The sequence below is a fragment of the Gossypium hirsutum genome, chromosome A01 (genome assembly GCF_007990345.1).
Source record: "Gossypium hirsutum isolate 1008001.06 chromosome A01, Gossypium_hirsutum_v2.1, whole genome shotgun sequence".
NCBI classification, from domain to species: domain Eukaryota; kingdom Viridiplantae; phylum Streptophyta; class Magnoliopsida; order Malvales; family Malvaceae; genus Gossypium; species Gossypium hirsutum.
The window spans coordinates 5,052,298-5,074,983 of NC_053424.1; the positions used below are offsets into that span (position 1 = coordinate 5,052,298).

Here is a 22,686-nt window from a genome sequence, read left to right on the forward strand (position 1 = left end):
AGATTTATTTAAAAATTATTAAAAATAAAAATACCAACCTAATATGATTTTTAAAACCATAAAAAATCTACCTTAACAATTTAAGTGAAATAATTAAAGGTTAAAATATATCAAAAAGTGTAGATATTAATTAATGATAACATTAAATTTTTATCAAATTCTATATGACTTATTTAATCTAATTCATTTCGGTGATACTTTGTGGTACGGTCCATACTCGGATTAGCCACGTAAATTTATGCTTTAAACTTTCCAAATATAGGCTAGAAACCTACCCTAATAAATAATTAAATTATTAAATTGAATAGTACCTTTAAAAGCTGCTTTAACGTTATTAATTAAAATTAATACTTTATAAGATCAATTTCCTAAAGAAAAAGGTTATAGCAAAGTTTTTCTACCGCCTCCTATTTAATTGTACCCATCATATATTCTTCTAGTTGTTTCCTTTTATTAAAAATAAAAGTCAAAAGGTTTATGGTCTTAAAAAAATTGTTTTATTATTCTTTTTAAATATTAATTATATATAAAAAAAATCCAATAATGCATGTGCTTGATTTGGTTTACTTTGGGTTCAAACTAGAGGCATTTATAGATGTTGGGTCAAATCAAAATTTAGGCTCATTTGTTAGTTTTTAAGTTTGGCCCAGACAAAAATGTTTAAATTTGAGTCTGGCTTGACCCATTTGTATTAATATTTTTATATAATTTTTTAAAATTATAATATATAAAAATACTAAAAATATTGAAATAAATGTTCCCTAAAAAATTAAAAATAAATTAAAAAATAATATGTATATTTAAATAACACTAAGATAGATAGGTACAACTTAACAAGCAAATAGTTCTAAAATAGTAACAAAATTAACAAGAAAATAAGCATTATACAATATTCTAACAATAAAAACAAAATAGTAACAACATAATAGTGAAATGGCAATAAAATTGTGAAAAAATAACAACAAAAAAATAATAACAAAACAATAAATAAAATAAGAAAATAACAATATCCAACCATTCCGAATGAATTCAATCAACATTACATATAATTAGAATATTAAAAATTCAAACTTTCTCAATTCAATCAACTTCTTTTATAGAAAAAAAATAATTATTTTTTTCATATATTATTTTATGACTTCTTTAATCTAATTAATTTTTGGAAGACTTTGTGGCATAGTCCATACTCGGATTAGCCACGTAAATTTATGCTTTGAAGTCTAAATATAGACAAGATTAGGTAGATAGGAAATTCGAATTCAAAGCTATGCTTAAAAAGTTAAAAAAGAGTATTTTTTAAATTAAAATTCGAGATGATAAAGAAGATAAATCATTTAAAATTTAATTTTTTATACATTATTGATATAATGTATCTTTTATGATTTTTAATAGTGATTTTTCAGTTTATCAGAGTTCATCAATAGAATGATATAATAATAATGGGTTAGGATGTAATTTTTAGCGATTTAATGAAGATGATGCATTTTTAATTTATTTTTGTATTTTTTTAATATTACGGTTACTTTTAATTTGTTATTTCTTTTTTTTTTTCAAAATTATCCTATAAACATAACATTTGTAATATCTTATTTAGTTTTTGTACTATAAGTGATATCTTTATATTCTATTACTTTCTAAAAGACTTTTTTATTTTTTAAATATTTAAAATAGAGAATTCAATAATACATTTGCTTGATTTGGTTTACGATGGGCTCAAATCTAAGTCTTCATTAAAGTCTAAAAAAAATTATTACACAAATGTATTACCCTTTAAATCTTATAACTAAATTCTAAAAATTTTACAGTAAAAAAAATTACGTAACAAATAATCTTCCCAAAATTAATCGTGGCATTTGATAAATTTTTTTTTTTTTGAAAATGTTACAAGTATATATTTAAAGAATTATAAGTATCAAATTAGTAGTTCAAACTCACAATTGGACTAATTAGTCTCAAATCCACATTGAGATTTTTATTTGTAAAATTAGTAGTTCAAACTCACAATTGGAATCTAAATATGGACATATTATATTATAGGTCCCATTCTCCTTCCCAATTATAAAAAAAAAAAAAGTTAAACAAATTATTTTAGCTACTTGAATACTTTTTTTGGCTTAAAATATTTCATTTTCTCTATGCTTTCAATGGGTTTATTTTTACTATTTAAACTTGCCGGATCAAAAATTCAAAAAAAAGAATAAATTGATTGCTTTTTCATATTTGCCAACTTTTAAAAAACAAAAAAAAAAATAAAAATAAAAAAAGGTTGATGCAAATTTCCAAAAGCGCTCACAACCTAATCTTGTTGACCATGCATGCCATCAAACAGTTTGGAGAAAAGATATTGGAAATCTAGGCTTTTAATATTAATTTAATAAATTAAAAGACAACACTTTACTTGTGAATGAATACCTCTCCATTTTGGCTTCAATTTATTATTTCAATTAGTTCTAAACCCTTGTGATTACAAATCTACGTTGACTTATTCAGTTCAACCAACAACTTCATTCGAAAAGTAAAAGAGTTTAAAAAATATAGGATTAAAAAATAAGTTTGTGAAAAAAAAGATCCGTTTAAAAAATAAGTCGGGCCTCGAGTAATGCATTTTAACTTGGGCCCACTCAAATTAGTACAAAGATAAAAAAAAAACTACTATTTTTTTATTGTTTTCTCACTCTTTTGCTATACTTTCATTATTATCAGAGGCGAAGGCAGGGGGACTGACATGGGCTCCGAACCCCCTAAAATGTAAAATTATTTTTTAAGCCCTTAAATTTTTTTAAAAATTTTAAATTAATAAAGATAAAATTGCACTTTGACCCCCTAAAACTATAAAAATTCAATTTAATCTTTATAAATTATAAAGATATAAACTATAAAAAATTAAAATTTCATCCAGCTCTCCAAAAAAAATTTCTAGCTTCGCCCTGATTATTATGTTATTACTATTTTATTATTATTATTTAGATATTGTATAACTCTTATTTTATTATTAATTTTGTTACTATTTTAGAGGAATTTACTTGTTAAGTACACCTATCTTAGTGTTATTTAAGTATAAATATTTTTTTAAAAATTTATTTTCGATTTGCTGGGAAACATTTATTTTAATATTTTTATGTATTATATTTTTAAAATTTTTTATATAAAAATTTATTCAAGCAGGCTAGACTTAAATCTTAGCATTTTTTTTCGGGTCAAGCTTAGGTAAAAATTTAAGCCAATTTTTGGGCTGACCTAAGCTCGGGCTTAGCAAATGAGCCTAAAATTTCGACAAAACCTGATTCAGCCCATGGACATATCTAATTGTAATAGATGGACACACAACTATAAATATAAAGTATGCAAAATATAGTTAATAAATTTTATATATACATATAAATTGATTTATTTATTATACAATGGCATAATGGTCCTTAATGCTTATATATATATTGTGAATTTAACTATTTTTTAAGTTAAATTAAAACATTAACATTTTAATCACAATAATTGAAAATTTCCCACAGTCTTTAATCCTTTTGAATAAAGTTTGAAGAAAATTTTATGTTTTTTTCCTCATTTTGATGAATAGAAGATGGTTTTTCTAAGTAATTGCATGCCCTTTACGATAGTAAAAAAAAAGAGCAAACAGAAAGAAAGAAAGAAAAGGTTTAAAGGGGCTGATTCAATGAACTTAGCTTTTATTGAAAATGGAGTTTGGCAAATAATTAAATAAATTTAATTTGTTACCCTAAATATTAAAAAAGTCAAATATGGAGCTACCACTTTGTTTCATATAATGTAAGCATTACACACCTAAATACCTAATGTGTGTCTATAACTCTATATTGTCTGTTGTAAATGTTTGTATTATCAGTATGTATATGTAGTATCATTATTATAAAAATCCAAAATTTTGTAACAGAAAATGTAATGATTTTTTTTATCATAATTTGATCTTTCTATGTTTTTAAATTAAAAAAAATTAGTCAATTTATTTAATATTATTAAATTTAATCATTAAATTATTTACTTTAACACTAATGGTTTATTAAATTGATATCTAAAGGGTTAACATATAGAAAATACAACAACAACAACAAAAAAAATATAGGCATGTGATTCGGGTTGGCGAAGCCGAAAAACTTCTACCCGAGGTCTGATAGTTTAAAAATTGGGTCTTATTTTTGTCCAAACTCATTTTTCGAGCTTATATTTTTTCTTAAACCCTATTACTTTTCCGATAAACTTTCGAGCTTAGGTGATTGACTCGACCCATGATTACATGCAATTATATAATATATAGCCCATAAAGCCTTGACTCTGTTAGTAAAAGTAAAGATCTTAAGTCTTGAGTATCTAAATTTGAGATTTATCATATATAATTATATATGTTGGTCTCTAAATTTTACTATGTACGGTCATTATATATTGATTTTAATCTATTCTAATATGAATTATACTAATTTTTAATCTATTTATACTCGTAATTATTTGATTTTACTTTGTAATTATTTGAAAAAATTACTGTGTGATGAGCAAACATATATTATACTTCTAACATTAAAATATATATATATATATAGATTTTTATCTACTCTATAAAGTGTAATCTATAAAAAATTGGGGGCGGGCACCATAAAAGCAAAGCGTGTGACAGCGCCCGTTGATGTAGAAGGCCCTATCTGGCGGCTTCTATTCTAACCCCCCCCCCCCCCCCCCCCCCTTTCTATTATTATTTCTTGGTCATACTATTCTTTTACAATCAACTTTGTAATTTTCTTTTTTATCTTTTGCATTAAAACAACGAAAAATTCCGACATAAACAACTCATGCTCCTTTTTCCCACGTTTGCTTTTCTTTCAATAAAATTAATAACGTCCTCCATATTATCACCATAACCATTTTTACTCCCTTGTTTCTCAAGGGAAATTAGCATAGTTCAACGAAGAGCATAGAAACATTGAGTTTTGCTTTGCTATTTTAAAGGGTTTGTTGTATATCTTTTGGTTTTAAAGTTAAGTGAAAGAAGAGAAAATTTTGGGGGGTTGAAGAAGAGGGGAAATGGGGTTTGTTTTTTCTGTAGTGAAGGTGGTTTCTGTTCTTTTTCTGGGGTTTTTGGCTTTGAATTGCTTCACTGAGTTTGGATCAAATGCTCAACTGTTGCCTGAATCTGAAGGTATGCAAATAACCCACCAACTTCTTTTAAAACTCCCTATAAGTTTTTTCTTTTGGTGTTTCTCCTTTTTGTTGTAACTGTCAAAGTTACTGTTACTCTGTTTGGTTCCTGAGAATTCGAGGGGAAAAGACATGAAAAGAAAATTTAAGGATTTGGATATTGTTCCTTTTTGAATGATCTTGCTCTATTTGGTCATGGAGGATTTTGAGAGAAAAAGAAATCTTTAGTTTCTCATCATGTTTCTAGTTTCTGGGGTACCACCTTTCGTATTATGTTAGAGGCCATGCTTTGTATAATGCTTGTTTAGTTTCATGCTTCTGGTTTCTGGGAATTTCAGCCAAAGAAAACAAGTGGGATTAAACTTTTGGGACTTAATATTTTATTCTCTTCCTCTATATAATTTAGTTTGAAGTTTTGGTTGGTTGATGGGTAAACAGGGATAACATAAAGAAGAAGAAACTCTTGGAAGAGTTAGAAAGAGTTCATCAAAGTTGGGGACTTTGTTTTTAATTTCTTTTGCTACTATGTTCTTTCCACCTAAAATCCCAACTTTTTTTTTTAGAAAAAACAGTATTTCAAATTAATTTCACTCTTTTTTACTTTTCTCATATTGATGCATTTTCTGCTTTAAGGTATTGCCTCTGTTCTGTTTGGTTACTGGGAAACTAGAAGAATGTCAAAACACAATGCTTTATCCTTATCCACATTTTTTATGTTATTGTTTCTAGTTGAAGCAAAATTCTAAAGATTTATTTAAACCATAACATTTTCTCAACAATCAAACAAATAATTATCATAATTATTGATATTGTTTATTAGTAGAATTGCTTATTTTCTTGGACTATCAGTTCAACTGGCTCTCTCCATGTTTTTTTCTTTTTTGTTATATATATGATTCCAAATATGTTGCTTTCATTGCATCGAGGATTACATAATTGTCAATTAAAAAAAAGGGAAGTTCACTTTCAAAGAGGTTGTTAATACTTGAAAAAAGATTGTGATTCAAAGTTCTAACTCAACTTTGATCTATAAGCCAACTTCATGCATTTATTTGGCATGGTAGATGACCCCACTCTTAAGGCCTAGATTTGGAACTTATGGCTTGCATTATTGTCTATGTTGATTTGGTCAACATATTTGAGATATTTAAAAAAAAAAACTTTCAGATTTTCTTGAAATGCATATCTTCAACCAATCACTTAGTCAACCTTATCTCAGCAATTAGTACAATAGTATTATATGAATTTTGAATACGTAGAATGTTATCAGATGGATATGTTTACGATAGGTATTTGATTTTGCAGTGTTTGTCATGTAGCTATTATTGCTTGAATGTGGCTAACCACTCTGCCCCATGCTAAGTTCTTAATACAGTCATAAATAGCTGGCAGCAGGTTGGCCATGTTTTTGTTGCATATGAAGCATAGGTTAAAAATTGCGTGCTTTTGGATTTAGATGGGAATTATAAATTTTATATTTGTTTTGTGAGTTGTTTTTTTGGGGGTTAAAAGGTTGGGCTGGACTCATCTTTTGATAATACATTTAATTATTGAAACCTGAACATGTTTGACAATTACAAGGTGAAAAAGCAGCACCCTGAGTTTGACCATGGCCACTATTACTGCAATGGTCAAATCTGACTATTTTAAATTTTGGGTCGAACCTGTTATGGCTTCAACCTTTTTATCATTCAAATATATGAAAAGTTAGAAAAAAAAAAATGATCGTGTTTATGTGCATTAAATACCACATTAATGAAACTTTGAATTCAATATTATTTACCTTCCTGTTTATATTTATCATTATTACTTATATTAAATGAACTTGATCCTATTATTCTATTTGTGTATTTACTGATTAATTTTCTGCTTTGTCCACAACAGTGCAAACTCTTCAAACGGTATTTTCAAAGATGCAGCATCTGAATGCTAGTACCATTGATCAAACCCTTTGCACTGATAGTTCATGGAATTATACCACTACCGATCTTGTTGAAAGCCATATTGTATGTAATTGTTCAGATGGAAACAACACCATATGCCATGTCACTCAAATGTACGATCTCTTTTTTTCTTTTCTTAACCATTAATTTACTTACACATTTACAATAAATTTACTTAATTTGATACTAGTTAACTCTTAGTAAGACTTCCAATGACTGTAATTAAATATTTCCTTTTCAATATTTATTCATTTTGTGTAACAGATTGATAAAGGGTCACAATTTGACTGGAATTCTACCACCTGAGCTTGGAAATCTTACTGATCTGGAAGTAATGTAAGTCCAGTTGACATAAATATTATAGGTTCATTAATTCAATTCTCTGTTCGATCCTTCTTTAGACTTTAGTTCATTGTATGTGATTAGAAAGTACTTAGCTGAGTTTCCTTTGTTGAACAGTGATCTTACTCGCAACTATCTTAACGGATCACTTCCGTCGAGTTTGTCTCAGCTTCCTCTCACCAGTTTGTAAGTCCTTTTTTTTATGAGTTGGGTGCTTTGCTAGTGCCATTTGATCATTTAGCCATCGATGAAGTTGTATAACTGTTTGATCATTTGTAACTTTTTTCAGGTCACTTTTGGGGAACCGTATTAGCGGTCCAATTCCTAGGGAAATTGGTGATATTCCTACACTTGAAGGACTGTAAGTCATGATTTATAAATCTGTCTGTTTGAATAAAGAATTTTGTTGTAGCATATTGATCATAATTGAATTGCATTTTCAGGGTTTTGGAAGATAATCTGTTTAGTGGATCTCTACCGTCTAACCTAGGAAATTTGGACCGCTTGAGTAGACTGTAAGTTATTTTCTAGCCTCAAAACTTATAGCTTAAGGTGTCTGAATTGATGCTTAAATGGCCACTTTTCCATGATATGTGTTCTTGTTTATTTGAATTGTAACTGACTACTTTTCTGCGCCTGCAGTCTTCTTTCTTCAAACAATTTCACAGGAACAATACCTGAATCATTCGGCAAATTGAAGAACTTAACTGATTTGTAAGTGTTAATATGTAATGTGGATATATGAAAATTCATCAAAATTTTAGGCTAACTCCTGACCTTTCTGAAATGTGTTTTGCAGCCGAATAGATGGAAGTAGTCTGTCTGGGAAGATACCTGATTTCATAGGGAATTGGACTAAACTTACAAGATTGTGAGTACCAATCATTTAATTTGAGAATCTCATTTAAAATTGTTCCCTATTTTTATTTTTCTCTTCTTTTAATCATTTTGTAGTTATTTAACAAGTTTCAAATCTTATTGCAGGGACATGCAAGGCACATCAATGGAAGGACCAATTCCTTCAACCATTTCCGAGTTAAAAGACTTAACTGATTTGTGAGTCTTTTGTCCTTAATCAGTTAATCCTTATATGCTTAGTTCTCTTCCTGTCTGGCAACAACATCCATGACAACAGGCGATTAATTTTCTTATATCTCATCATTTCAGGAGGATAACTGATTTGAGTGGGAGGAGTTCGGCTGTTCCAAATTTGGAGGGAATGAAAGATATGGAAGAATTGTGAGTTTAGTGTAAGGCTTTCCATCTGATTCATTTTTTCTGTTCTTTTAGCTCATCAGAGGATTTTTTTTAACTTTGTGACTCAGGGTACTTCGGAATTGCTTGCTTACTGGTTCAATCCCTACCTATATAGGGGAAATGAAATCATTAAAAACGCTGTAAGTTTCATACTCGAGGGAGTTCTTTTGAAGATGCTTGAGAAGATTATATTGAAAACCAAATTGATTACAACGTCACAATTATTTCACGCTCTTATTCTCAATTCTTCACCGTTAATTTTCTTTTTCTGATGTATGTTGACATGACTTGGATCATAGGGACCTAAGCTTCAACCGCTTAACTGGACAGATTCCTCAGGAACTTCGCAGTTTGACAAAGTTGGATTACTTGTAAGTCAATAAACAAAAATTGTTAACATTAGAATATTGAAAAGCTGATTTTCAGTAGGCCATGTTGGTTACGGTTTTGCTTCATGTAGGACTGAAAGTGAGTTGTTGATTTTTCATGATTTAGGTTTCTGACTAACAACTCATTGACTGGACCCGTGCCTGATTGGATATTAGAAAGCGATGAGAACATGTCAGTCCATTTCCCAGCTACAACTTTTTCTTTCTTATGTTGAGAATGTTGATTGTCTGTATTGACTGTTTTGGAATATACGGTTTCTTTGAAAAAAAAATCATTGCAGAGATTTGTCTTACAACAATTTTACTTCTTCATCTCAAACAAGTTGCCAACAAGCAAAAGTGTACGTCTCTTGATATTTTTCTTACAGTTTCAAGTTCATTTAAGTTTAATATATACATCTATATTCTCTATAATTATTCCGTTATTACTTAACAGGAACTTAGTATCCAGTTCGTCGTCCTCAGCTGATAGCAACTCGTAAGTTCTATTGCTTTCTATTACTTTTTTCTTTTTCCTTTCAATTGTTCTAGTTGAACCAAGAAAAATAACTGGTGCTGACAAAAAATTATAATTTGTAGAGTTCCATGGTGCTTAAGGAAGGACCTTCCATGTCCAAGAAAACCGAACCGTAAGTATAATTACTTCTTTCTTATACTTAAATTCAATATTCTTGTTTTTTCATCAGAAAGTTATCCGATATAACCTTGTTTCTTTTTCGGTTGCAGATCATTCCTTATTTATTAATTGCGGAGGAGAGCATATAAACGTTGATGGAAATGACTATGAAGAGGACTTAAGCACCATTGGTCCATCAAACTTTTTTAATTCAGCAAATAAATGGGCTTATAGTAGTACAGGTGTTTATTTGGGTAAAGCTTCTGCTCATTACACTGCAAAAGCTTCATCCGCTCTGACTGGTTCAGCCTTCTACAATTCTGCACGCCTTGCACCTCAATCACTTAAGTACTATGGCCTATGTTTGCTACGAGGCAATTATCACGTGAAGCTTCACTTTGCTGAAATTATGTATTCTGATAATAAGACATTTGAGAGTCACGGAAGGCGTTTATTTGACGTATCAATTCAAGTAAGTATACATTAGCTATGTTCATGGACCATTTTTCCAAGTCTTTCGTTTCTTTTCAAGATATGTGAACATATGATTATAGTCTCTGAAAGTCAACTTGATTATTCATAAAGGGTCGAATAGTTTTGGAGGATTTCAACATCATGGAGGAAGCTGGTGGTGTTGGTAGGGGCATTGTCAGGGAATTTGATGTTGATGTAAATGGAAGTACGTTGGAGATTCACTTATTCTGGAGAGGGAAAGGAACTACTGCCATTCCTGACAGAGGGGTTTATGGGCCACTGATATCTGCGATTACAATAACTCCTAGTAAGTACATAACATCTCAAAAACCAGTTTATTGCTAGTCTTTTGACCTCCCATTTTATTGACTCCCGTCTTGTTCCTTTAGACTTCCCGGTTGACACTGGGAATGGGTTATCCGCTGGAGCTATTGCTGGTATTGTGATCGGTTCATGTGTGATTCTCATCTTGCTCTTGATCATCCTCCGACTGATGGGTTACTTGGGGGGCAAACACGATGAAAACAGTGGTAATACTATATAATTACTAGAAATATTTGCATAATAATTACTTTCAGATTTTTTTATATTGTTACTTTCTTAGGACCATAAAAGAAGAGTGGAATCTGTTATTGTTTTTGTTTCTCTATGATGGCTAAATCTTTTGATCTGTTCATATTGCAGAACTTCATGGTCTAGAACTTCAGACTGGCTATTTCAGTTTAAGACAAATAAAGGCTGCAACAAATAATTTTGATTCTGCAAATAAGATCGGCGAAGGAGGATTTGGACCAGTTTACAAGGTAATGATTGTTATCATTTTAGTCTAAGATTGGAAGCCTAATGATTATAATATTCCATATACAGATGAAATGTCTAAATTATGATACACCGTTACGAATTATTGTGATTAATAGTTCAGCTCATCAATGGGAGACTTAAATCTTACGACTAGTCGTATTACATAAATAGAAAACCTATTCTAGAAACGAAATAAATCAACTGAAATAAAATCACACCCTGAGCCTTAATTAGATAATCAAAATTAATGGACTTCCCTAATATATATTCGGCTTGTAACATACATCCAATCCTAGTGATAAAATGGGATAACCGAGAAGGATTAATGTTTGAACTTTTTTCTGAAAATTCACTGTTTGATTGTAGGGTATACTGCCAGATGGTAGAGTAGTTGCAGTCAAGCAACTATCTTCTAAGTCAAAGCAGGGAAATCGTGAATTTGTGACTGAGATAGGGATGATTTCTGGATTGCAACACCCTAATCTTGTGAAGCTTTATGGCTGTTGTATTGAAGGAAATCAGTTGTTGCTAATTTATGAGTACTTGGAAAACAACAGTCTTGCCCGTGCCCTTTTTGGTAATGTCTTCACTAACATCTCAGATAACAGCTATCACTCTTTCTAGTTTGATAATTTTGACTAACAATCTCTCCATTTTGTTTTAGGTCGTGATGAACAACGTCTTAACTTGGATTGGTCTACGAGAAAGAAAATATGCTTGGGAATAGCAAGAGGCCTAGCTTATCTTCACGAGGAGTCAAGACTCAAAATTGTTCACAGAGATATAAAGGCGACAAATGTGCTGCTCGATAAGGATCTAAATGCTAAGATTTCTGACTTCGGATTAGCCAAGCTTGATGAAGAAGAGAACACTCATATCAGCACAAGAATAGCTGGAACAATGTAAGTCTTGTTTCTCTCTGCCTTCCTACATTAAGGAATTCACCAATGGCTAAGCAATATCATAGTATTAGCATGATGTAATTTACACATAGTACATCAAATTTCATGTATTTTCTATGTCTTTTTGTCAGAGGTTACATGGCACCTGAATATGCAATGAGGGGTTACTTGACCGATAAAGCCGATGTTTATAGCTTTGGTGTTGTTCTTTTGGAGATTGTGAGTGGGAAGAGCAACACAAATTACAAGCCAAAGGAGGAGTTTGTTTTTCTCCTTGATTGGGTAATTAAAGCTTTATTTTTCAACTTTTTCTTTCCTCAATCATACTGCATATCATTGAGCTAACTTCAATCCAAACCAATATGATTTTTTAGGCCTATGTCCAGCAAGAACAAGGGAACCTTTTAGAGCTTGTTGATCCTTGTCTCGGTTCTAAGTACTCGAAAGAAGAGGCACTAAGGATGCTAAACCTGGCTCTTTTATGCACCAATCCATCACCAACTCTAAGGCCATTAATGTCTTCTGTAGTCAGTATGATAGAAGGCAAGGCTCCCATCCAAGCTCCATTAATCAAACGAAAGGATGCGGATCAAGATGCCAGGTTTAAAGCCTTCGAGAAGCTATCACATGACAGCCAAACGAATGTCTCGACGTTTTCACATGACAGCCAGGCTCCAAGAAGCACAGTGATGGATGGACCTTGGACTGATTCTTCAATGTCTATACCGGATGAGACTCGAGATCATTCTTCATCAAGTATGCTCCTCAATAACAATCCTTGAGAGCACATTTGAATGATGCCATGCTTTCATATTCTTTCTGACTTAAGATTCTTTGTAATGGAAAATATATGAAAATGTTATTAGAATCAGAAAAATGTTTTGATATAATGTAGTGGACTGTTCAATTTTACGAAGAGTTTCTTTTATGAACTAATATGTTTGATTAACGGCTTGTCCTGTTGTAGTTGACAAGTATTTGTGAAAAGTGTTGTAAAAAGGTATAGTTTATTAATTTTATGTATTTGATATGACAATAAAAAATTACTGTTGAAGGTTAGAATGTTCTTTCTAAATATGATAGTGGAAAGTAATATTTAAATAATTTAATATATGATACATGAAATATAAATTTTAAATGCATTTTTAAGTAACTAATATAAGATTATTTGTAAAACTTAATGATATATAAAATATTTTAAAATTTTAAATATAATAATAAATTATATTTTAATATGATAAAATATAAATTTTTAGCAATTGTACCAACTTCTGTTTGAAGTTTTGAGCAATACGAACTTACAAAGACCTTGACACTTCGGTAAAATCATGCCTTCCAAACTGTATTAACCGAGGATTGTAGCAGATCATGCAAAAGCCTATACAAAGAACAATGGGTTAGTCTAGGTTCAGAATTGGGCTTGGTTTGAGTTTTATTTATTAATGATGGATTTGGACTTTGGAATAAATAATATTTGGATTTGGATGGGGTTAATTTATATATTAAAATTTCATAACTATAAATATATAAAGGTATTCGGTCAGGCCGGGCTGAGCTTTACAAATTTTGTTCAAGTTTGGCCTGAATAATATTCGAGCCTATTTTCCAACCTTTTTTTACTCGGTCAAACTCTTTCATATTTTAAGTAGGTCTTTGGACTTGTGTGGATAACCCGATACTTGGACAATTGTAGACTTAAATTAGATTATTTTGTAATATAAACCAGATTTCTTTTGAGTAAATTGCAAAAAAAAAAAAAGAAGAAGAAGAAGAAAGAAAAGTTAAATTTAATCATTGAGTTAATCGATGTGTCGAACCAATCTATAGATTTTAGTTATGGAGGTGCAATTGTGACAACACGCGTACAAAGGCTCGTGATTAAGGCACGCATTAATAACCTAAGTTGTTTTTATGAGCAATTTGGGCTTATTGTGATCCATCAAGAGTGATCGATACTTGAAATTTTCTACAGTGCTAATCTACTTAAAGTCTCATGATTTAGTAAAAACTTCAATAACTTATATTTTAATAGGGTAATTTTATATAGTTTTGAATGTGAGTGTCGTTGATGTACTTTAATTTGTACCATTGATATAAGAGTTCAATTATAAATAGAGGTTTTCTACATTTTGATTGGTATTGTTCAGCGTTGACTGATCAACATATTGAGAGCATTAAATCAAAAACTTTTTTTTGAGTTTTCTTGCTTTTTACTTGTTTCGTTTAGTTACTTTCTAGTTTCAATGTCTTAAAGAATTCAAACTTTGAGGGCTTAAGTTGACTAAAACAATTTGAAGCAAATTCTTCATCTAAAGTCACAAGGTTTACTTGGTTAAAATTTAAGTCTGTAACGCAATGATGAATTAAGCTCAAGCTCATGAAACTTGGAAAGTTGTGACTTAAACTCTTCGCTGCTTAAATTTATTTATTTTTTAATTTCTTAATTAAAAATTAATAAATTGACCATAATAGCTTCCATATATAATATATTACATTCGATTATATTTTATAAAATGTAAAATATGAAGTATTATATATAAATAAATATTTGTTTTTTTGACATTTTTTTATTAATGAAAACTTAATGATTTAAATATAAAGTAGTCAATAATTTATTTATTATATAAATTCATTTAATAAAAGTGTTTTAATAAAATCATAATTTTTATTTATAAGTATGATAAAGCTTCTTATCATGTAAATTTATTTAACCAAATAGAATAGTAAATATGATAAATCAAGATACTTATAGTTCCAAATTCAATAATATAATAAATAAAAAAAATTATATTAATTAGTTCAAAAAAGATGATCGAAAATCAACCTTTAACATACATATTAGTCTTCTTTCATAATTGTTGATATGTATGTTCAGAGGACCACAGCTGAAAGACTTAAGATTGCACAATAAAGTCTAGTCGCCTGGCCTGCACCCAAACAAGGGGTAAGAAGAAGGCAAGCAAGACATGTTGAATCACTATATTAAAGATATGTTTTCAACAAGACCCGCATCTTAAGGAAAAGTGATAGCTACTGGTTTTAGTGCCATGTGAGAATATATATATTATATTTTTAATCAATTTTATTTAGAAAGTATGATTTAACATGATCAGATTAATTCATGAAACATTAAGTCATTGAGTCACCTTATAAATTTTACACATAATTATATGTAACAATTTATTCAACAATTATACAGTTTTGAATGGTGAAAAGTGGGAGAAAAATATTCACATAAAAAAAAAAGAAATAAGTTTATATGAAAGCAAAATAAAAATTAAAAAACAAAAAATAAAAGATAGAAAATAATTGAAAGTTAAATGAAGAAACTAATGAAAAACATTGATTTAGACAAAATGTTTAAATTAAGACAAAATATTTGGTACTTAGTAGAATTTTTAGATTTCACAAATAAGATTAAGAGTTGACAAGTGTCTTATACACAAAAATAGTAAAATATTAAAAAATAAATATTTAAAAAATGAGATACATGTCAGTTCTTTAAGAAAACTTATGAAATAAAAAAGTATACTATTAATGTAGAATATATTCACTCATTAATCAACAATTTAATATGTTTTTATGCAATTAAAAGTTCAACTTTTACCCTATGCGAAATAAGTAATATTATTGATATAATTTCAATATTTAGGATTAAAAAGTTGTAATTTTTTATTCAATTCGAAAAAGATGAGATAAAAATAACAATGATGAATAAAATTTGTTGCTATCTACAATTGAAGTTTGTTTAATATGAAAATTGTTAATGAAAGTTCTTGATTGTTGTGGTCTCTACGGCTTTGTACTGCGAAAATTGTGAAAACAAAAACATAAAGAATACTAAGATTTATTTATGTAGTTCGATTTCCTTACGTCTACGAAGCCTAACTTAGTGGGTAATTCTATACTCTTTAAACCACAATACAACAAGTGATTCACACTCTACCACTCCCTAAGTATAGTGATCTCACCTTTGAATCTAAGGACTGAAACATTCACTTCGAATCCTCCCCCTGAGAACTTAGACAGTAAACACTCAATGATATTTACAATTCAGTTTGTACTCTCTACCAAAAATAAATTTTCATTGAACAAATCAAAGTGCTCTAAACAAACATTTATACAAAACCTAGACAAGCCTCAAATCATATATTAATTTTTGGCTTGTTAACATAGAATCTAAGTGAATACAAAGTAATTCCTTCAAATAGTTATTACAGTATAAGTATTCAAAGCAAAATCAATCAAAGATATGCACTCCAAAATCAACAATACAATTTCGATCGAATCTTCACATTCTAAAGGTTGAATTGATCTACTCGTATCTAACCCATCTTCAAAAGCCAAAGATTGATTTCCATAGATGAACCATAGTATCTTCAATATAATAACACATTAATAGGTCTAAAGATTTTTTTTTACTAATTTTAAATTCAAATAAAACAAGTAATTAAGCTGTATTAGTGACAACCTGCAATAGGCACTGCCGAGTGTCACTCAACTTCATTCTTCACATTTTACCTCAGTAAAATTTGTTACAAATTTTTTCTTAAGGAGTTGTAAGAATTATTCTAACCTTAATTGGGATAAAGCTTGTATGGAAGGCTAAATGCTTAAATAAAAACTTAATTTTTAGGGGTTGTTAACATAAAGATTTGAAAACTTTAACATCATGTTTAGTTTAGTGGAATGGAATAGGACTTTAATAGAATAGGACTGTAATGCAATAGGGCTGTAATGAAATAGAGTTGTAATTAGTAATTCAATTATTTGATTGAGTGGAAATGAATAGAACTGTAATAGTATTATTATGTTCGGCTGAATGGAGTAGAGGTTGTAATAGTATATCAAAAAAGCTAAAATGACCAAAATACTTTTAACAAATTTTATTAAATAAGTTATTATTGTTATTAAATTTTAATAGGATTATTATTAAATATGATTTAATAAAAATAAGAATAATATATAATTTAATAACATTTTTAATATAATTATATTTTTATTTTTATAAAAATATTATCTATACTAATTTACTTTTGAGTACTAAAACATTTCTTTTCATTGTCTAATTCATAATAATTTCTCTTCTCTTACTCCATTCATTCTTCTTCAATCTTACCCATGTGCAAAAACCTAGAAAATAAAAAACCCAAAATCAACCTTCATCCGTAGACTTGCCTTCATCTTTGTCCATTGCTGGTCATGAATTGATAATGATTCTTCACTCCTCTTGCTTAGTCTCACCCATGTGCAAAAGCCCAGAAAATAAAAAAATCTAAAGCCACGCTTCATCTGTTGCCTTCATCATTATCTATTGATGGCCATGAATACCGAACACCAACATTCATCCTCTCCCAGTCTCCCTCTTCTCTTCATTTGGAATATGAAATCTCACCTAAGACCTAAGGAGATAGAGAATCCTTCATTTTTCTATATTTTTATGTGTTTTTAAGTTGGCTCATCAGTTGGGGAGTTTTGATTGAGGTTTTTTTCTTTAAATTGTGGGTTTTAGATGATTTATTTTTTCGTGGGTAATATGGTAAAAAAATGTTTTTCCTCATTCCGAGCATTTTCAGATTAGCCATTCAGACATAAGTGTACTGAATAGCTATTACAAGACTTTGTTGTTTAGTTCATGTTAGACAATTCTGCAGAATCACTTTCAATGAACCAAACATTTGAGATACTATTGAAAATTGAATATGCCTAGTGTTAACATTAATGGGAGACAACATTAATGGCAAACAATACAAAGTGGTGCAAGTTTAGCACCCTAAAGTTGACTTTGAAAAAGTGGCATGGGATAATTTTTTTTTGGTCCTTGAGATAATGGGCTATTTATTGTTTGGTCCTTAAACCTCAACTATAAATATGCCTTCTCATTTCTCATTTCAATTCATCCCAACCAATCTTTCTCTCTTAGTTTTCTCTCTTCTCTCATTTGAGAATTCTTAAGGAATTATATTTGTTTGTAATACTTTGAAGATAGTAAAGTTATCATCTGGTGTTAGTGCCCGAGGACGTAGGTATAATTTACCGAACCTCGTTAAAACTCTTATGTTCTTTTTGTCCTATTTTTCTTTCAATATTTGAGGGTATAATAGTAGTATTTAATTGTGCTATTAAATTACGTTAGAAGGAATATTCTGACTAAGGAAAGACTTGGTATTTAAGAGATCCTTGTGATCCACCTCTCTTCCTTGGGAATTGAACTTTGTGTGATTTTTTAGTACAATAATTTACACGCTTCCGACCCTATTGGAACAACAAGTGGTATCAAGAGCCGAAGGTTAATCGTAGTATGCTCTGTGGTTGCAGTTTAAACTGATCTTCCACATCAGAAAAGATTTCCTTAGGTATATTGAAAGATTATGGAGAAAACGGTCGGTGTAGGAGCTTCAACATCGTCCATGTGGACAAGACCGACAATTGCAAATGCAAGACTGGCCGTGGAGATCTTTGATGGCACAGGCCATTTTGGTATGTGGCAAAGTGAGGTTCTAGATGCCCTTTTTCAGCAGGGTCTAGACATTGCCATTGATGAAGAGAAACCAGATGATGTACAGGAGAAAGATTGGAAGGCGATCAATCGGTTGGCATGTGGCACAATTCGATCATGCCTTTCTCGAGAGCAGAGGTATGCTTTTTCAAAGGAGACTTCTGCAAATAAGTTGTGGGTGGCACTTGAAGAAATTTTTTTTGAAGAAAAACAGTCAAAATAAGCTCCACTTGAAGAAAAGACTGTTTCGCTTCACATACGTCCCAAGTACCACAATGAATGATCACATCACCAAATTTAATCAGTTAGTCACTGATTTGCTGAATATGGATGAGACATTCAAAGATGAAGATTTGGCTTTGATGCTGTTGGGGTCACTTCCTGAGGAGTTTGAGTTCCTAGAAACTACTCTACTTCATGGCAGGAGTGATATATCTCTGAGTGAAGTCTGTGCGGCCTTATACAGTTATGAACAGAGAAAGAAGGACAAACAGAAAAACTCAATCAGAGATACAGAAGCTTTAGTAGTCCGAGGTCGTTCATACACTCGGAAGAAAACTCAAAAGGGGAGATCAAAGTCAAAGTCCAGACTCAGGAAAGATGAATGTGCCTTTTGTCATGAGAAAGGCCACTGGAAGAAAAATTGTCCAAAGCTGAAGAATAAGGGAAAAGCTGCTGTAGATGCTTGTGTTGCAAAGCATGATACTAGTGACTATGAACTATCACTGGTTGCATCATCATCGTCGTTCCATTCAGATGAGTGGATATTGGATTCGGGTTGTTCCTTTCATATGTCCCCTAACCGGGAGTGGTTCTCTGATTTAGTAGAACTAAATGGAGGAGTTGTTTATATGGGCAATGACAATGCCTGTAAAACTGTTGGGATAGGTTCAATCCAATTAAAGAATCAAGATGGATCAACCAGAGTTCTGACTGATGTTCGGTACGTGCCCAGTTTGAAGAAAAATCTCATCTCATTGGGAGCATTGGAATCCAATGGTTCAGTTGTTACTATGAGAGATGGGATTTTGAAAGTGACATCTGGCGCACTTGTGATATTGAAGGGCATCAGGAAAAATAACTTGTATTACTACCAAGGTAGTACAGTTATTGGAGCAGTCGCTACAGCTTCTGGTAACAAAGAATTGGACTCAATGCAGTTGTGGCATATGAAGTTAGGACATGCCAGCGAAAAATCCTTGCAAATTCTGGCAAAGCAAGGATTGTTGAAAGGTGCAAAGGCTTACAAATTAAAATTTTGTGAGCATTGTGTTCTGGGAAAGTAAAAGAGAGTGAAATTCGGTACTGCTATCCATAATACAAAAGGTATTTTGGAATATGTTCACTCAGATGTGTGGGGGCCTTCCAAGACACCTTCATTGGGAGGAAAACACTACTTTGTTACTTTTGTTGATGACTTTTCTAGAAGAGTTTGGGTGTATACCATGAGAACTAAGGATGAAGTGCTTAGAGTTTTTCTTAAATGGAAAACTATGATCGAAAACCAGACTGGCAAGAAAATCAAGCGGCTTAGGACGGACAATGGAGGGGAATATAAAAGTGATCCGTTCTTCAATGTGTGCCAAGAGTATGGTATTGTTCGACACTTCACAGTTAGGGATACACCACAGCAGAATGGATTGGCAGAGCGTATGAATCGAACATTGCTGGAGAAAGTTCGATGTATGTTGTCCAATGCTGGGTTGGGCAAGCAATTTTGGGCTGAGGCTGTGACATACGCTGGCCATCTTATTAATCGTTTGCCATCATCTGCATTAGAAAGAAAAACTCCTATGGAGGTATGGTCTGGAAAACCGGGTACAGATTATGATTCCTTACATGTGTTTAGATCCACTGCATATTATCATGTGAAGGAGTCAAAGTTAGATCCGAGGGCAAAGAAAGCTCTCTTTATGGGAATCACTTCTGGAGTGAAGGGATTTCGACTTTGGTGCTTAAGCACAAAGAAAATGATCTGTAGCAGAGATGTTACCTTTGATGAATCTGCCATATTGAAAAAGGTAGCAGATAAAGATATTCAGACGAGCAATACTCCACAGCAGGTGGAGTATACTCCAAAACAGGTGGAGTTTGAGCAGATGGGGATTTCCCAGTTAATAAGTCTAATTCTCCAGCCACAATGGAGGAATTAGAGGTTGAAGAGGTTCTGACCCAAGAACCACTAAGTACAACAGAACCAGTTGCAGTTGCAAGGCCACGGAGAGAAATTCGTAAACCTGCTCGATTTACTGATATGGTGGCCTACGCCCTTCCCGTTGTTGATGATATTCCTATCACTTATCAAGAAGCAATGCAAAGCTTAGAAAGTGATAAATGGAAAAGTGCCATGGATGAAGAAATGCAGTCTCTCCGGAAGAACAATACTTGGGAGTTGGCGCAATTACCGAAAGGTAAAAAGGCAATCGGATGCAAGTGGGTATTTGCAAAGAAAGATGGATCTCCTAGCAAGAAGGATATTCGCTACAAGGCAAGATTGGTAGCTAAAGGCTACGCTCAGAATGAGGGAATTGACTACAATGATGTATTTTCCCCTGTTGTGAAGCATTCCTCCATTAGAATTTTGTTGGCCTTGGTAGCACAGTTGAATTTGGAGCTAGCTCAACTTGATGTTGAGACGGCTTTCTTGCATGGTGAGTTAGAAGAGGAGATCTATATGACTCAGCCCGAAGGATACACAGATGCTGGTGGTAGAAATTGGGTTTGTAAGCTGAACAAATCGCTATATGGATTGAAGTAATCCCCGAGGCAGTGGTACAAGCGATTTGATAGCTTTTATGAGAAGGCAGAAGTACACAAGAAGCAAATATGATAATTGTGTGTATTTGCAGAAGCTGCATGACGGATCTTTCATTTATCTACTCTTGTATGTTGATGATATGTTAATCGCTTCGAAGAGCCAAAAAGAGATAGATAAGCTGAAGGCTCAGTTGAATCAAGAGTTCGAGATGAAAGATCTAGGTGAGGCCAAGAAGATTCTCGGCATGGAGATAAGTAGAGATAGACAGAGAGGCAAGCTTTGTTTGAATCAGAAGCAATATCTGAAAAAGGTATTACAATGTTTTGGTGTAAATGAAAACACAAAACATGTAAGTACCCCACTTGCTTCTCATTTGAAACTTAGTGCTCAATTATCTCCGAAAACTGAAGATGAAAGAGAATATATGGCGAAAGTCCCATATGCTAATACAGTTGGGAGTTTGATATATGCGATGGTGTGTACGAGGCCTGACATTTCACAAGCTGTTGGAGTTGTGAGCAGGTATATGCATGATCCTGGAAAAGGACATTGGCAAGCTGTGAAATGGATTCTACGGTATCTTCGAAAAACCGTAGATGTTGGTTTAATTTTTGAACAGGATGAAGCACTTGGTCAGTTTGTAGTTGGATATGTTGATTCCGACTTTGCTGGTGATTTAGATAAACGTCGTTCAACTACGGGGTATCTGTTTACTCTTGCGAAAGCCCTAGTGAGTTGGAAGTCTACCTTACAGTCTACAGTAGCTGTGTCTACTACAGAGGCAGAATATATGGCAGTTACAGAAGCTGTTAAGGAGGCTATTTGGCTTAATGGATTGTTGAAAGACTTAGGAGTTGTTCAAAGTCACATAAGTTTATATTGTGACAGTCAGAGCACTATTCATTTAGCGAAAAATCAAGTCTATCATTCAAGAACCAAAAATATCAACGTAAGATATCACTTTGTGCGGGAAGTCTTTGAAAAAGGAAAAATTCTACTTCAGAAGATTCCAACAGCAGATAATCCCGCAGATATGATGACCAAGGTGGTAACAATAATCAAGTTTAATCATTGTTTGAACTTGATTAACATCCTGAGAATTTGAGCACCTTCAGGTGTATGGCATTCGAGAGTGCATTTGTAGGCACTACAAAAGATAGCTTTATCGAATTTGGGGAGTTGAAGGAAGTGTGTGAAGATGTGATTATCCTAATCAAATCTTCAAGGTGGAGATTGTTAACATTAATGGGAGACAACATTAATGGCAAACAATACAAAGTGGTGCAAGTTTAGCACCCTAAAGTTGACTTTGAAAAAGTGGCATGGGATAATTTTTTTTGGTCCTTGAGATAATGGGCTATTTATTGTTTGGTCCTTAAACCTCAACTATAAATAGGCCTTCTCATTTCTCCTTTCAATTCATCCCAACCAATCTTTCTCTCTTAGTTTTCTCTCTTCTCTCATTTGAGAATTCTTAAGGAATTCTATTTGTTTGTAATACTTTGAAGATAGTAAAGTTATCATCTGGTGTTAGTGCCCGAGGAC

The 22,686-nt window shown here is 31.7% G+C and overlaps 1 protein-coding gene across 1 annotated transcript; it reads left to right on the forward strand.

Moving 5' to 3' along the window:
• Positions 1 to 4,653: 4,653 nt before the first annotated feature.
• On the forward strand, positions 4,654 to 12,943 carry LOC107940614 (probable LRR receptor-like serine/threonine-protein kinase At1g53430). Its single transcript, XM_016874049.2, has 24 exons — positions 4,654 to 5,161; positions 7,045 to 7,216; positions 7,368 to 7,439; positions 7,563 to 7,631; positions 7,735 to 7,806; positions 7,889 to 7,960; positions 8,088 to 8,159; positions 8,245 to 8,316; positions 8,430 to 8,501; positions 8,613 to 8,684; positions 8,771 to 8,842; positions 9,002 to 9,073; positions 9,198 to 9,263; positions 9,373 to 9,432; positions 9,528 to 9,569; positions 9,671 to 9,720; positions 9,818 to 10,179; positions 10,293 to 10,488; positions 10,571 to 10,711; positions 10,866 to 10,984; positions 11,349 to 11,559; positions 11,647 to 11,884; positions 12,016 to 12,166; positions 12,259 to 12,943. Exons 1-24 carry the CDS (start codon positions 5,047 to 5,049, stop codon positions 12,664 to 12,666), a joined length of 3,048 nt encoding a protein of 1,015 aa, XP_016729538.2. The 5' UTR covers positions 4,654 to 5,046; the 3' UTR covers positions 12,667 to 12,943.
• The last annotated feature ends 9,743 nt before the right edge of the window (positions 12,944 to 22,686 follow it).

Excerpts from the sequence above, each read along its gene's own strand:
- LOC107940614 (XM_016874049.2), top strand. The coding sequence starts at position 5,047 with ATGGGGTTTGTTTTTTCTGTAGTGAAGGTGGTTTCTGTTCTTTTTCTG. Across the intron at positions 9,074-9,197 it reads TTGACAAAGTTGGATTACTT|GTTTCTGACTAACAACTCAT; the intron begins GTAAGTCAATAA and ends TTCATGATTTAG. Across the intron at positions 10,985-11,348 it reads GATTTGGACCAGTTTACAAG|GGTATACTGCCAGATGGTAG; the intron begins GTAATGATTGTT and ends GTTTGATTGTAG.